Source organism: Salvia miltiorrhiza, chromosome 2, assembly GCF_028751815.1.
Source record: "Salvia miltiorrhiza cultivar Shanhuang (shh) chromosome 2, IMPLAD_Smil_shh, whole genome shotgun sequence".
In the NCBI taxonomy this organism is placed as follows: domain Eukaryota; kingdom Viridiplantae; phylum Streptophyta; class Magnoliopsida; order Lamiales; family Lamiaceae; genus Salvia; species Salvia miltiorrhiza.
The window spans coordinates 21,631,937-21,647,046 of NC_080388.1; the positions used below are offsets into that span (position 1 = coordinate 21,631,937).

At 36.1% G+C, this 15,110-nt stretch overlaps 1 protein-coding gene, 1 long non-coding RNA gene and 1 pseudogene across 2 annotated transcripts; 2 read left to right on the forward strand and 1 right to left on the reverse strand.

Moving 5' to 3' along the window:
* Positions 1 to 2,563: 2,563 nt before the first annotated feature.
* LOC131011558 (uncharacterized) lies at positions 2,564 to 5,591 on the reverse strand. The gene is made up of 3 exons (XR_009097014.1): positions 5,299 to 5,591; positions 3,475 to 5,183; positions 2,564 to 2,873 (listed from the first exon to the last, which is right to left on the reverse strand). It is a non-coding gene; the product is annotated as an uncharacterized LOC131011558 (long non-coding RNA).
* A 485-nt stretch (positions 5,592 to 6,076) lies between these two features.
* On the forward strand, positions 6,077 to 12,711 carry LOC131011559 (probable beta-1,3-galactosyltransferase 2). The gene is made up of 11 exons (XM_057939329.1): positions 6,077 to 6,723; positions 7,787 to 7,883; positions 8,029 to 8,093; positions 8,179 to 8,390; positions 8,490 to 8,553; positions 9,247 to 9,319; positions 9,470 to 9,590; positions 11,216 to 11,303; positions 11,405 to 11,530; positions 11,602 to 11,711; positions 12,168 to 12,711. Exons 1-11 carry the CDS (start codon positions 6,611 to 6,613, stop codon positions 12,314 to 12,316), a joined length of 1,218 nt encoding a protein of 405 aa, XP_057795312.1. The 5' UTR covers positions 6,077 to 6,610; the 3' UTR covers positions 12,317 to 12,711.
* A 104-nt stretch (positions 12,712 to 12,815) lies between these two features.
* On the forward strand, positions 12,816 to 14,747 carry LOC131008129 (protein GRAVITROPIC IN THE LIGHT 1-like; annotated as a pseudogene).
* Positions 14,748 to 15,110: the final 363 nt, after the last annotated feature.

Sequence of the window (15,110 nt, forward strand, 5' to 3'; positions counted from 1 at the left end):
TCTGAACCACGTAAAAGTCTCTGTGTTATTTACAGTTTTCAGTTTTACATTCTTACTTGTGTTCTTACTTTTGATAAACTGAATTCTGATTAACTGCAAAGAGAAACCTTAGACTAACAACGTGCTCAAACAAGGCTATTATGAAACAAATTTATTTCCGTTGCGTATGATATCAGTCTGACTGATCTATCATCTGATAGTCAGGAAGATTTATATTATCTCTGTTTTAGCAAACTCGACTGAAGCCTCTACGTGCATCAGTTAAGTTCCAGTAACTTAACTGATAACTACTTACTGAAGAGTCTTTCAGTATCAGTCGTCAACCTTGTTTGGTCAAAACTCCTTCTGTTAACAGGTGTCTTAGTTTGCTTGTAAAGTTTCGTTTTGATCTCTATCTTGAGATCCCTCTGTTTTTAGAGGAAAGAAAAATAGCTCACAGGTGTATTCCTCCCTCCCCTCCCATACATCTATTCGAGACCCTACGAACCTAACAAGCTTTCTACAAGGCCAAGTAAAATGAATGAATACTTATTCTTCAAGTATATGTAAAAATTATGTGGCTGACAATAAAATACAGAAATGTGGCTGAGGGAATTGTTCTTGCTGTTCAAGCATAAGTGGTCTTCAAGATTAAGTTAAAGAATTCGTATAACTGAGGCTCAAGCAAAATTATATGTAGCTGCTGTTTGAAAAATTTTAGTAGAACATTTACTAAATGCGATGGGCCGTTAATCAAATTTTAATTCAGGCTCAAGAAAAGTAATAAGGCCCAAAAGTAATAAATTATATATATATATATGGCCCACTATCAAGAAATTTATAAATATTTATTCAGGACCAACCTTTGACCATAAATTTTTATTGCTAAATTAATAATCTGTAATCTAAAATTAATTATCTAACTAGGGGCGCGACTAGACATATTCATAAATTCGATCAATAGATATATTATAAGGTTTTTATAACTTGAAAATCTAATAATTTCTAAATAAATATTGCTAAGAAAATAAATGATTTTGGGCTGTGATAGCTCTGCTCCTGAGCTTCCGCCACGAGCAGCGCCTTCGTCGGAGAGGATTCATGGAGCTCCTTCTTCAAGTAGGCGCTTCTCTAATGTGGGCCCCACATTAAATTAAAAAAAAGGTTGACTAACGGTGGGATAACGCCGTTTGGTCAGAGGCGCTTAATTGAGCCGTTTTTTTTAGTTCGGGGGTTTAGTTGCACACACAGTGAATAATGGGGCTATACGCTATAAGGGCTACCACTTGAAGGGTGTATTTGCACATTTTCCCTTATTATTATTATTATTCTTCAAAAATATTATATACAACTATAGATTGGAAGTAATTCAAATAAATTCAGTTATATTAATATATTATACAAAATAAAAAAAATATTTTAAAATTTTTAAGATTTATGTCATTTTTAGGATTTAAAAATTTATGCAATTAAATTTAAATGAAAAATATAAAAATCAAAACTAAAAAAATCAAGTCAGCTATCATGTCATCCACTGCAGTCTCCTTGACCCAATGTAGTCCCTCCTCTATCAGGTCAGGTCAGCTATCAGGTCATCCCACTTGTGAATGCTATAATTAAATATTCAACTTAATAACAAGTGAGTCACTTTTTAATTTACAAGCAAGTCTCGTTGTCTTTGTGATGAATCATAGAAAAGTCCAAGAATATGGTAGGATTCATACCTACAAAACTCGAATAGAAATTGGACTAGTTTCCTTCACTTCTTCTCTATTTCAGCCACGTGTGCGGTTTAAAATAATCACGTTGTTTCTACTTTCTAACATGCTTTTTTTGTCTTCTTGTTTTCTTTTTTGTCGCCCTTCTCCCCTTTTGCTCGTCTTTAATTTTGCAAGAAATTAAATCAAATTTAAATATAGTTTATAGTTTGAAACTAGTGTATAACCCGTCGAATTTCGACGGTATCATTTTGTGTTATAATTTATATAAAAAAAACGTAAAAGTTATTTCTTAATATATCTATAAATTATGGAGATTATTCACTAAAAAAAACTATTAATATGATATTGGTCTACGTTACACATCAAACTAAAATGAAAAAATAAATTAAAGAGGACTTTCATCCTTAACATGACTTAGCGAAACGTATATTCGAGAAAATTATTTGTCAGTCTCTACTATTTGTCACCCATACCCACAATCCGCGGATACCCGCCACCCGTTACCCGTCGAATACCCGCCACCCACTACTCGTCGGATACCCGTCGTGGCTTGAGAGGTAGGAGCGCAGCTGCTTTTCGACGTCGACATCCTGCAATCAACCACCCAACAAATGCAATAAACCACCCAATAAACCACCCAACAAATAAATCACCACGAAACTGCATCGAATTTTAGTTTTAGAAAAAATTTCAACATCTTATACATTACTATTTGCCACCCATACCCGTGACACGCGGATACACACCACCCGTCGGGTATCCACCAACGCGCTACCCTTGAGATCCCAGTCACCCGCTATCACAATTACAACTCAAAATTATGAAAATCCAAGGGCGTGGCGCAGTAACACGGGGTAAAACGATTTATGGAGCCAGAAAAATATTTTTTTTATTTCAAAATATCTTGTTATCGACAACCTGTTATAGACTTTCATACAACTATATTTGCAATACATCAATACTACAAAACACCAAATCAATAAAATTTAATAAAATTTTAAAACTAACATTCCTAGCAAAACACATGAAAAAACAACAAATATGATATATGGTGAAGGGAATACAGTAATATCTAATTTGTGGGGATGGATTGTGGATTCTTCCTTCCTCCATTCTTGCTCTAGCCAAGGTCCATCCTCCAATCTGCATGAACTTCATGCCAACAAAGACATCCTGACAAACCAAAATATTAGTATTAGTCCTAGTAGCAGCGTGTAATTGTAACATTCAATTTTGTCACACATATTACTCCAACATCATCTATACAAGTATAAGTTCCAACACATAATCAATAGTATTGCACTAACATTCCAAGTACATTGTACAAGTATTGTGTATGAATGACATTCCTATGATTTACTTAGCTTGTATTCATGCTAAACTAATATTAAACTCATTTTGAGGTAAAGGAACTTGATTCAATGTGTATGTCTAATAATAATTTTTGCAACAAATTAGAAAGTAAAGAGGAGTAGAACACCTTGTGGAGGAGCAAAGTAAAGAAGAGCAAACTAATGATTAGAACTTAAACCAACAATTAAAATATTTTACAGTCAAATGCATTGTGAAAGAAGCTTGGACCTAATAAAGCAACATCCAAGCTATTAATGTTCACTATAAATATCGAAATAGGAAAAGATAAAATTACCATGATAGTCTAAATTTGAATAGAACTCCACTAATCTAGCTAAACCATGCTTTACCTTCAATTCAACTGTAATACAAATACAGCTTAATTAAGATTAAATATTTTCAGTAAGGATGAGAGGCCAACCTCCAATGAAATGCAGAAGCCCCTAACCCATGAATAAGAATAATGGGCAGCCCCTCTCCTTCCATTACATAATGTATTTTCTTATCTTGCTACATCCAATAATTATATCCCTTTGGTTTAAATGGCAATTCCTCCAAAACTAAATCAGAGAAAGCAATCTATCATCCTTCTACCATTAAAAAATAAAATTAAAAATAAAAAGATCAATTGCCAAAATCACAGCATTATCATTAACCATCCAAAAGAAAAAGAAAAAGAAAAAATAAATGTTTGCCTTTGAGTTTGTGGGCTCTGCAGCAACAATTGAAGCTGAAGCTCTAGCAGCAATAATTCCATTAAACAAAAACCTCTCATACTCAACCCACACTTGCTTCCTTCGCATTATTATAGAAACAATGAAAAACAACAAACATGGGCGTCTTCATTAATAAAAATCTGGAATTTGAATCGACGCAAAGTGGAAAGGGAGAAAATAACCCTAATAATATGTGTAGATTTCAATTTTTCAATAACGAAACCCAAACAGAGAAATGTAGCCGATTCCGTCTAATTAATCGAAAAAGCAAAGGGAAAGCGGTACCTTGAGGCAGTGATCTGCACCGTATATTGAGATGCCCACAAGTTTTTACCTTTCCTTTTTCTGAAATATCAATAGAAAACACCAACTCTTGAAGAAAGTAATTCAGAACAAAATGGTTGTCATCAACCTTCGTAAAACCTGACAAATACTTATCCACTTCATCTCATTCTCCATTAGTCACTGCATCCTCAAAGTATCTCATGTTAAAGAAAAAACCCGACTCCTTCCCCCATCTAATAATTTCCAACAATGAAACAAATTATTATTAAAATTAACCACCGAAAAGTAAAAAAGAAGAAAAAGCTCAATCTAGATACCCACAGATTATGCGTAAACTGAAAAAAAATATATGAGATACTTATTTTACTAATATCAGATGTATAGAGCCCTGGCTTTTGGTATCTCACAATACTTGATATATGTTAATGATTATGCCAGGAAAATGTTGATGGGTTGATGTTCTTGAATTTTTGGTGTTCACACACCAATTTACACGAAAAAAACAGATGAATTGCTGATGATGAAATAAGTAAAAAAATTGAGTCTTGTATCTGCATAGGCCTCTATCTAACTTCTTTGGGCGCTTATCCACTAAATTGTGGATATTACTATCTCAACTTCTCTTTGCCTATGAACTATACTTGAGCTCATCGTTGTACTCAGATATCCTTTCAAAATAACGTTCTCTAGAAATGCAAGTGATAGAATTTAAGATGATCTATATTTATTACCTTCATATCAATCAACTTCATCTCAAAATCATCACCAACTTCATCTCAAAATCATCACTCACAGAGAAACCCATTGGAAAAATATAATTAGAAGATTAATTGTAGTGTTATTTTTCACTTCTATAAAGAAAATGTGTTGCATAAATAATTTCTCCAAATCACTTACCTTGTCAATTAGCTTAGTTTCAAAATTAATTGAAACTCCAAGGCAGGTACATGGATTGCACTTTGGACTCATTTAGGAGATAGTAGTGTATGTAGTCATTGCTCCTAATTGAAATGTAGAACATGGAGTTCGAAATAAGATATTTTGCTGCAACCTCTCTTATGGTGATAATGAATTGCTGAAATGTGTCCATCATCTGCTGGATCCGCTGAGTGAGAGATATATGTTGCCCCTGCATAATGCAGGAAAAATTAGCATAAACATGAATATAAGCAACAAAAATATAAACATAAATATAAGCAACAAAAATATGGTCACAGAAATTGCAGATGACAAATTTTCTTTACCAATTCAGAGCCACTGGAAAGGATTATCCCAGCACCAGCAGAAGCATAGTTCACTCCTCGAATCATGTCGTCGACGGAGCCCGTCTACGCTAGAAAACTCGGCAAAAACGGCAGCCCAAGCCGCAATGCTGCTCAATCCCCCCAATTTATACAACCATTAATCAAAAAGGGGATGAAGAATTATACAACCATTTTGAGCTCTTGATGTTTTTGGCAGTAAAAAAGAGATTATATACAACTTATCTTGTCCAACATTTGTGGTAGATTATATATATTTGAGATTCATATAAAGGATATATATATATATATATAGGGAATATATATATATATAGTTCACATTATACAACTTATCCCTGACTTACCTGACTGGAGAGGGGCGGAGCAGGACTTCAGTAACTGGAGGAGGTACGATCGCCGGCGGCAGGTGAAATATTACTTTCTCCGTCCCATTAATCTTATTCTATTTTTATTTTTTTTGTTTCTATATTTGGTAATAATTTTACATTATAAACTATATAGCTTCACACATTTACACACTTTTACTACACTGTTATACTATTCTTAATAATTGTGTCAAAAAAATTGGACAAGCTCAAGCTTAATGAAACGAAGGGAATTTCACCCAAAATTTGTGAAGGTGGAATTAATATTTTTTACACATTTGTAATTTTTGGGTGATATTTTTTACACAAATTTGTAATTTTTGGGTGAAATAAATAACAAGCAAAATTGAATCCAAATCAAAGCTAAGAATGTCAGTGACGCTTCACCGAGAAATCAACTAACTGTAGTTGGAAGTAGGTTATTGATGTTATGATTTTGTAATAAATAGTTGAACTTGGGAGTTGAGACTTACAAGTCCAAACAACTTATAAAATTAAAAAATGACAAAATGAAGAAAGAAAACACAAAAAATAAACAGAGAAAGAAAAAGTGAAATGTAGACTTGCAGTACTCCCCTCAAATTCACTGCTTCACAACTCCAACATCTCTCTTTCCTCTTCCTTTTTTCCATTTCAATTCCCTCTCTCGTTGAAACTCACCACTCAAATTCAACAACCCTTTTCTTAAATACTACTAGTACTATATTATAAATATCACTACATTTCTTGGAATTTTTTTGGCTTGAAAAAGCTTATGGTTTTCTGATCCCTCCACGCCGGTTCGACAAAGAGAGCGTTGACATTGCTAAATTCTCTTCGTAATTTTGGATTTCTGCCAAGTGAAAATATTGAGCTAGCTGGGTTCTTAGGATTGGAGATGAATCTGTGCTTCGATTAAGTAAATTAGGATTAATTGGAAAATAAACAAAATGTCTCTCAAGAGCAGAGGGAGCGAGTCATCTTCGAAGAAAGGCGTTTCAAGAAAGCTCACACTTTTTCTCTGCATTGGATGCTTTTGTGCTGGGATGCTCTTCACCGACAGGTCGGCTCTTCCGATTTTTTATTTGGTTCTAGTATGTCTAAAACTATTATTATTATTATTATAAAACAATGCTAGTTGTATTGTAATGGATACGATTTGGCTGCTAATTTTGTTTGGGGAAATTGTTGATTATAGAAGGCATTAACGAGATTCGAACTCTTAACAGTAACTAACTAGGCTTTCAGCATGCTGAGTGAATTCCTCTCCATTGTAATGTATGTGATCATCTTGGATTTTCAAATGAGATGTGTAATGATGGCATGTGCTAAAGTGAAAATGTGATATTATGATGCTATCCTAACTGTGCAAGTGTTGAATTTTGAGCTTCGTGGTAGAATTGAAGAGAGAAAGAAGAAGTGGCTCGGCCATGTGGTTTGCAACCATGGATGAATGTCTGGAGGGTTATATTAGCAATTATGTTATTTCTCTAGATTTAGAATTTACAGTGGGCACCTACTTATATAGATGAGATTCATGAATATCTCGAAAAGAGGGCACCTTAAATTCAATTGGCAATATCACAATAATCACTAATAGATATATTGTGACCTTAATACTTTTATGAAAGAATACATTCTTGATTCTCAACATGCTGCATGAATGGGAATGAACCCTAGATTATTATGTTATCATGAACTTAGGAATAGATATAACTATAGTCCTACAGAATTCACAATGTTAGATCATTTAGAGATCTTGTACTTGCCTTTTCTTTTTGTATTCTTTGGAGTGTGAGGAAATTAAGCTACTGCTTTTACTTTTGCACTTTAACTAGGTTTGCACTGTCATTCAGCTGTGTGTTGAGTTTTCTTATTAGATTTGCGATGTTCTCGTTCTAAAAGTTAAGCTAACCAACATTTAACCATGTTGTTTTATTGACTTGAGTGACCTCACTTTGGATCGTATACCTCACTTTTAAAAGATCAGGGAATTTCTCTAGTATCTCCTGATTGTACTTGTAAATAACATTTGCCTAACATTAAACTGACAGAAGTTTCTCCCATAATGCAATCTCTTTCTCTATTTTCTTCATTTCTAATTGTTTTGAGTTTATTTTCAATAGAATGTCGGCAGTGCCAGAAGCTGAAGACTTATCTCAGTCTACTGGGGTTCCGGATGAAAAGCCTAGCTTAGTTTCAGATGGTTGTGATACAAAAGTTGTGAGTACTTTTCATTCTTACCATTCAGTCGAAAGGAAACATTAGACCAAGTATTAGTGCTACAAGCACAATATGGTTGTGTCTTTCCCTTAATGTGCGAAGAAAACTTGATCATGGGTTAAAGAAACTATTTTCATTTTGTCAGAAGGATGGAAAAAGCGAGTCCAGGGATTTTTTTGCGAAAGTTTCTAAGACACCTCATGATACAGAGTAAGTTCTTCCAGTCCTACGGCATGCTTTATATAGCTCATAAGTGACATATATTGCATCCCTCATGGGCATAAACAAACTGCAGGGCTCTGGATAGAACAATTTCGGATTTGGAGATGGAGTTAGCTGCCACGAGGACCCTCCAGGATTCCTTACTCGGCAGTTCTCCCTTATCTCAAGAGCTGAAGAATCCCGGGTTAGCCAAAAAGAGAAAATACTTTATGGTAGTTGGCATTAACACTGCTTTTAGCAGTCGAAGAAGAAGAGATTCATTGCGCGCTACATGGATGCTACAAGGTTTTTATAGTTAGATTTCTTTCATTATGTAATTATTTTTCAAACTTCTCTTAATTGTCTTGGCTCGGTGAAGTTATTCCTTTTCATTGTGCAATTTAGGTGATAAACGCAGAAAGCTTGAGGAAGAAAAGGGCATTGTCATCCGATTTGTGATTGGTCACAGGTCGAACACATGTCTAAATATTCTATAAATCTTAGGGATGAGCAAAACTGAACCAAAACTGAATAACCGAACTGAGCCGTTGAATTTTGGTTGGTTCTATACGTTTTTAGCCATATTTTGTTCAGTTCAGTTTTTATTTATAGGTGCCGAAGTTTACTAGGTTTGGTTCCTGGATACAAAATTTCGGTTGGAACCAAAAATGCACTTTTTGCTATTTCGGTACGTCACGGCACACTCACTTAACATTTATTAAAACCTGTGCTTGGTGTGCAAACTATTCCGGGATGGAGGCAGTATATATTAAATATATTTTTGTTACTTTTTAAATTCTAACCGTGACGAATGCTAAAGGCTAATATATTTCTTTGATTGATCTTGAATTTATTTTGATTTTTTTCGCAATTTTGGATAATAAATTTTGATATAAAATGAGAATACATCATAAAGTTCGCTTTACTGAAAACCGAACCGAAACCGAAGAGTTTAGTTCAGTTTGAGAGAAAGTTTGGTCAGTTTGGATGGCCATTTTTAAAACTTCGGTTAGTTCAGTTTTAGGATTTCGGTTCTGTTTAGTCGAACCGAGCGAATGCTCACCCTTCAGACTATAATAGTGTTCATAGTTTCATCTCATGTGTGTGCAACTTAAATTGACTATATGTTGCCTTCATTTTCATTTGATCCTTCGGTGACCAGTGCAACATCAGGTGGTATTCTTGATAGAGCCATTGAAGCCGAAGATAAGAAACATGGAGATTTTCTGAGACTGGTATTTGCCTTTTTTCTATTCATACTTAATGTCTTCAAGTACCATAGACACATTGGTTCATTTCAGACCCGTCGTAAATAATGCTTCAAATACTTGACACCATAATGTTGGTCCTAACTGATAGCTTACTTGCTAGAAAAATATGTGCAGGAACATGTAGAGGGCTACCTTGAACTATCAGCCAAGACAAAGACCTATTTTATCACTGCTCTCACGCTTTGGGATGCCGACTTTTACGTGAAAGTTGATGATGATGTACATGTAAACATAGGTAAGCTGCAACTTTCATTCTCTTTTCAGTGTATACTAAGACCTGTGTTACCAGTGCTCTTGCACTTTGGAATGCTGAACTTTTTTATGCGAAAGTTGATGATGATCTAAATTCAAACATAGGCAAACCAAAAACTTTCCTTGTTTAGTTCTACTGAAAGATATATCTTCGTGTTTGTTAGAGCTGATGCACTAACTTCACATTGGTATGATATTGTTCCTATTTGCTATTTGGCCAGCCTGCGTGGTTTTGCTTTTGGATTTCTCCAAAATGCCTCATTATAATGAATAGAGGCACTCTCTCGTGCAACTGGTTTTTGAATGACACTTCTTCAACATACGAATGACACTTGAAGATCTTCAAGTGTCATTTGCATGTTGAAGTAGTGTCATTCGGAAATATTCAAGTGTCATTTCCCGAATGAAGTAGTGTCATTCTGGATACCAATTGCACGGTGCAACCGGTTGCACAAGAGTATTTGTGTAATGAATATGCAAATTCTTTCTTATATACCAACGATTTGTTCCCTGTTTAACTATTAAGGAAATGATATTCCTAATATTTCCCCATTGAGATAGATAGGGACCACACAACCCTCTCCTCAAATAAAGAAGGCCTATCTATTTATCTTGGCAATGTTGCCGTCATCTTATGTAATACGGCATGTTCCCTATGGTGAATAACCACTCACTTTGTTGGCCCCTATTTAATGAGCTTCATTTATTGCCAATCTCTTATTTAAAACACATGATACCTGTCGCCCCCATTTCACCGTTTCTCCCGTGTTTGGTGGAGTTCACCTATGTTGTCCTTCACTTTAACGCTCATCGTCTTTTTTATTTTGTCTCCAAGGATATCCGCATAGATTTGCAATCATATCTATCATACCACCTACAGAACTGATTTAGAGGGTGTTTGGCTAAACTTATCTTAAAGAGCTTATAAGATGTAGTTTCTTAAGAGCTTATAAGTTATCAAAGTGTTTGGATAATTGAGCTTATAAGCTAGAGAGAATTTTTAGTTAGAGAGTAAAAATCTTTGTTAGAGAGAAAATCGAAGAGAGGTGAAATTAGAATGATTTATGATGAAAATGAAAAATCATAATTGATTTATTTTTGTAAAATAACTATTGCTTATAAGATAATGAGAAAATAAGTTGGGGTAGATGCTCTTATTTTTTGGGGAGCTTATAAGCTCTTAAAACTTATTTTTAGAGCTTATAAGCTGTTTTAAAGAGCTCATGAGCTCAGCCAAACACCCTCTTAATAGCACAAACTGGATATTGGTACTATTATCCATTTTAGGCCTGAGCCCGTGGCTTCTGAATTTCCACAAAATGCCTTACCAAGCACATCTATGTTCACATATAATCATGATGTATCCCGTGTTTATGAACACTCTGTGTTTCTTGATGACATTCTTGTAATTAGACCTAGTTTAGTATTTATTAGTAACTAGCTTGGCAAGCTTTCTTCTTTCCATGTTTATCATTTTTTTTACCACATTAAAGGAAAGGAAAGGAATTGCGAGAGGCTTTTTACGTACTTTGAAATGCCTGTAAAAAAGTATATTGTAATGCAAACTTCACAATGTTGTCTTCTTGTGTTTATGGAATGAATCTGCAGCAACACTTGGAGCAACTCTTGCCAGGCATCGTTCGAAACCAAGGGTTTATATCGGATGCATGAAATCTGGGCCTGTCCTCGCTCAAAAGTAAGTAGGCATGGAAGTTATTAGCTGTAACAATTTACATAGATATGTTACACATTCAGTTAGAGTTGGTTACTTGCTTATATTTGGCATTTTGTTGTCAGGGGAGCAAGATATTATGAACCTGAATATTGGAAATTTGGTGAGCAAGGAAACAAGTATTTCCGTCACGCGACAGGGCAATTATATGCTATTTCAAGGGATTTAGCAACTTATATATCAACAAACAGGTAAGTTAGCTTTTCTTGTTCTCTTCACCTTTCTCAATAAGAATATCTATACCATATAGTCATTTTGGTAGGCATGTATTGCACAAGTACACAAATGAAGATGTCTCGTTAGGATCTTGGTTCATTGGATTGGATGTGGAGCACATTGATGACCGACGATTATGTTGTGGAACACCACCTGGTATGTATATTTTAATCGCGCTCTTTATTGATATGTGGGTCCAAATATGATTTAGTTATAACGTGAATCCAAAGATTGAAATATGATGTATAGTTTTAGGATCGTGAAAATATATTGGCAAAAACTTGTTCACAACCGGATGTATGGTGCATCCATCCCAATTAGGGTTCACAAATCCCCTATGATGGTTTATTAATCCCCAATTAGGGTTTATTAATTCTTAATTATGGTTATTAATCACAATTAGGATTTAATTAGGGCCGATGCACCATGCCTCCGGATTTAGCAGTGTGCCTCCAATATATTATGTTATTTTTTAATCTTAAAAATATCTTCACTTCCAAATAAGAAAATGAAAAATGCATTGAAAAATCTGAAATATGTAGGAATGTGACAAAAAAATCTGTGGCTTGAACTACATAAGAAGTAATGTGATTATATCAAAACATGTTGCAGATTGCGAGTGGAAGGCCCAGGCTGGCAACATCTGTGTTGCTTCATTTGACTGGAGCTGCAGTGGAATTTGCAATTCTGCTGATAGGATTAAGGAGGTCCACCGAAGATGTGGAGAAGGCGAGACTGCTCTGTGGGATGCCGTTTTCTGATGTGTAGTCGTCATCTGGAATCACTGAGCTGCACGTGACAGAGAATCCAAGGTTGAGAATCATCAACGGAATGCAGCTTTGGCAATGTCATGATGCACCGTGTTTATCCTATCCCAGGACAACGGGCCGAGGTACTCGAGGTCTGATCTGTGTCAATACAGCAAGTTTGATGTCTTACATTCTCACTATGTACATGCAATATATATAGAGAGAGATGCTGCAATAGACGTCGTGTTCCCATTTTAGGTAAGGAGATGGATCATTGTAGCAACACAGTAGAGTTAGAAGCAAAGCTTAAGTGTTGATGGGATTTTTGAGCCACTACATACAACTTTCATGATAAGTGTGTAACTATTTTGCATTCTAACACTTTAACCTGCATTTCTTCATCATCATTACGGTTGAGCCTTAATTCTTCTATGTTTATTACTCCGTTCACGAAAAGTGTGGTCTAAATGTTGGGCAGCTTATTGTGCAAGTACCATCTCTAACGTGGTTCATGGAACTATTCTTGAAGGTTTGTGGATTTTGTGGACGTCCAATTTCGAACAATTAGTTTTATGAATAGATTTAGGGGAAATATTAGTTTTTGACCCATCATTTGAGAGTTTTCTAAAAAATATCTCATCCTAAGCATAATTACAAAATAAGTAATATCGATTGTTTCATTTTTTTTTTTCTTATTTGTGGCCTATAAAAATTATCCGACTATCTGTATTTGATGTGTTCCTGCCAAGCACTAACATGGAAGACATGCGGAATTAAAATGAAAAAGGAAAAATGAATGAAAATCCACGTATTTAAAATAACGCAACTCCTCCTCTTTCTCCCATTCCCCCTCATTCAACCCTAGTTGTGACCCCTCATTTAATCCGTTCATTTGTTTTCTTGAAACTTTGAACGAATGATATAACTGTCAATATATTTGTTGTCTTTTTTCACCATTATTCAATTTTAGCAGCTTAGGAGATAACTCTAGTATAAAATTTGAGGCTTAGAGTAGTAGCCCTGTTTTTGGTATATGAATATCTCATGCTATTATCTATCTATACTATATTAAAAAGAGAGTTCTCAATTTGAAATTGATTTCAAATTGATTTGGATGGCTAATTTTGTAAATTATGAAGAAATTATAGTCATAATTTATGAAAAATTCAAATAACTGTATTAATAAAACGGAAAAGGTGCAAATACACCCTTCAAGTGGTAGCCCTTATAGCGTATAACCCACCTTACTCACTGTGTGTGCAACTAAACCCCCGAACTAAAAAAAACGGCTTAATTAAGCCCCTCTGACCAAACAGCATTATCCCACCGTTAGTCAATCATTTTTTTTTTAATTTAATGTGGGGCCCACATTAGAGAAGCACCTACTTGAAGAAGGAGCTCCATGAATCCTCTCCGGCGAAGGCGCTGCTCGTGGCGGAAGCTCAGGAGCAGAGCAGTCTCGTGAAGACGTACGAGATCACGAGTAAAAAGCTCAATTCTCAGGTGATGCTCAAGGAATCAGAGATCATGTTTTTGAAGGAGAAGTTGGTGGAGATCAATGGCGACTGCAAGCTGCTCGACAAAAGGCTCAACTCGAGCGGAGGACAATTGACGTTTCCCGATGGCGCGGAGCTGTCAAGGCTGAGGCCGATCCATTTCGTCGCGCTGCTTCGGCATGCGGTGAAGTCGGTTCAGAGCTACGTTCGGTTGCTCGTCCACGAGATGGAGTCGGAGGATTGGGATTTGGACGCCGCCGTGGCTTCGATCCAACCTGGCGTCTCGTATTGGAAGCGGAGTCACATTTGCTTCGCGTTCCAGTTCTTCGCTTCGATCGCCCCTATTTCTCCGATGAAAACGTGTCGTCCTCGCCGAAGAAGGAGAATCGCCACCGCGTGTTCTGCGACAGATTCACGGAGCTCAAATCCGTGAGGCCGGCGGATTACCTAGCTTGGAAGCCTAAATCAAAATTCGCAGCATTTTTCCTTGAGAAATATCTGCGGGTGGTTCATTCCGAAGATGGAGGAGTCGTTCTTCAGCGATCTGAATCAGAGGAATTTGGTGAGATTCGGCGAGCTGCCGGAGACGATGTTCTCCGCTCCATTCGCGGAGATGGCGAAGCGCGTGTGGCTGCTGCACCACCTTACCTTGGCCTTGGATCCAGAGATGGCAGTATTCCAGGGTGAGCGACGAAAGCCGGGTGAGCGAGGAGGCGTTGGATGCGTCAGTGGAGCCAGTGGTGGCGTTCATGGTGGTTCCAGGGTTTAGGGTTAGAAGCAATGTGGGCCCACAATTTAATTAAAAAAAATGGTTGACTAACGGTGGGATAATGCCGTTTGGTCAAAGAGGCTTAATTGAATCGTTTTTTTAGTTCGGGGGTTTAGTTGCACACACAGTGAGTAAGGAGATCTATACGCTATAAGGGCTACCACTTGAAGGGAGGATCTGCACCTTTTCCCTAATAATAATACTCCCTTACAGTATGACAAATGGGCTAGAGACTTTAAGTAAGGTGTGTTGATTTAATATAAGTTCTTTAGATGTAATTCTCTGTAACCCATTAATATGAATTTAATTATTTTAAATTTATTTATAGGGTGTTTTTTATGGGGGTGTATAGAAGCTTTGATCTCACAATTATTTCGACATTCCTCACTTCATGGTGCTGAATGGGGTCTCACATGATCAATCTCATAGATTCAACAGCATCGCTCATGTTTCGATGCTCCCAATTTTCCTCACAAAAGAAGAACGAATCAGGGTAAGCATCGGACAAGTCCGTCGAATAGGGCACAGATTCAGCGCTGGA